Source organism: Antrostomus carolinensis, unplaced genomic scaffold (assembly GCF_000700745.2).
Source record: "Antrostomus carolinensis isolate BGI_N321 unplaced genomic scaffold, ASM70074v2 scaffold36587, whole genome shotgun sequence".
NCBI lineage: Eukaryota > Metazoa > Chordata > Aves > Caprimulgiformes > Caprimulgidae > Antrostomus > Antrostomus carolinensis.
In genome coordinates, this window is record NW_010330167.1 from 3,790 (window position 1) to 4,334 (window position 545).

The 545-nt window shown below is 62.6% G+C and overlaps 1 protein-coding gene across 1 annotated transcript in view; it reads right to left on the bottom strand.

Annotated features, from left to right (window-relative positions):
* The window catches only part of LOC104528744 (pro-cathepsin H), a gene marked incomplete at its 5' end in the record, with an annotated part of 6,250 nt that overhangs the window by 3,470 nt on the left and 2,235 nt on the right, over positions 1-545 (bottom strand). The window contains 2 exons of the mRNA XM_010172838.1: positions 319-387; positions 475-545. The exon at positions 475-545 is cut by the window's right edge and continues 11 nt beyond it. Of these exons, the coding sequence (XP_010171140.1) occupies positions 319-387; positions 475-545 (140 nt within the window). The remainder of the gene's footprint in view (positions 1-318; positions 388-474) is intronic.

The following is a 545-nucleotide window of genomic DNA, read 5'->3' on the forward strand; positions in this document are numbered from 1 at the left end:
AGAGCAGAGGGGCAGAATCCCCTCCCTCCACCTGCTGCCCACGCTGCTCTGGGTGCAGCCCAGGACACGGTTATTGGCCTCTGGGCTGCCAGGGCACGTTGCCGGCTCTTTGTCAGTGTCACCTCCAGAAAAGGGTGTCAGGAGCACACGGGACAGGAGCACACACAGCAGCAGCACACGGCGGCCACTCGCTGCTCTCCCAGGAGCGAGCAGGCGGCAGCGGCAGCACAGAGCCCAGCACACCGGGACACACAAGCACCTCCCAGCTCAGGCCTGGCACAGCCCTGGGAGCTCAGAACACAGCCCCTGCGGCCTCACCTGCGTGATATTGATCACATCCTTGACAAACGCGACGGCTTTCTCCGGCTGGAACCTGCAGGTGCCGTTCTGTGCAGACAGAAGGAAGCGGCGTTAGAGGCTGTGCTGGTCCCTGCTCTGCGCTGCAGACACGTGTCCGAGCTGCGCTGGAAATACCTTGGCCCGGTACGGGTAGGAATCCTCCCCCATGAGCCCTTTGTTGTACAAGATGTATTCGAAGGCTTGGC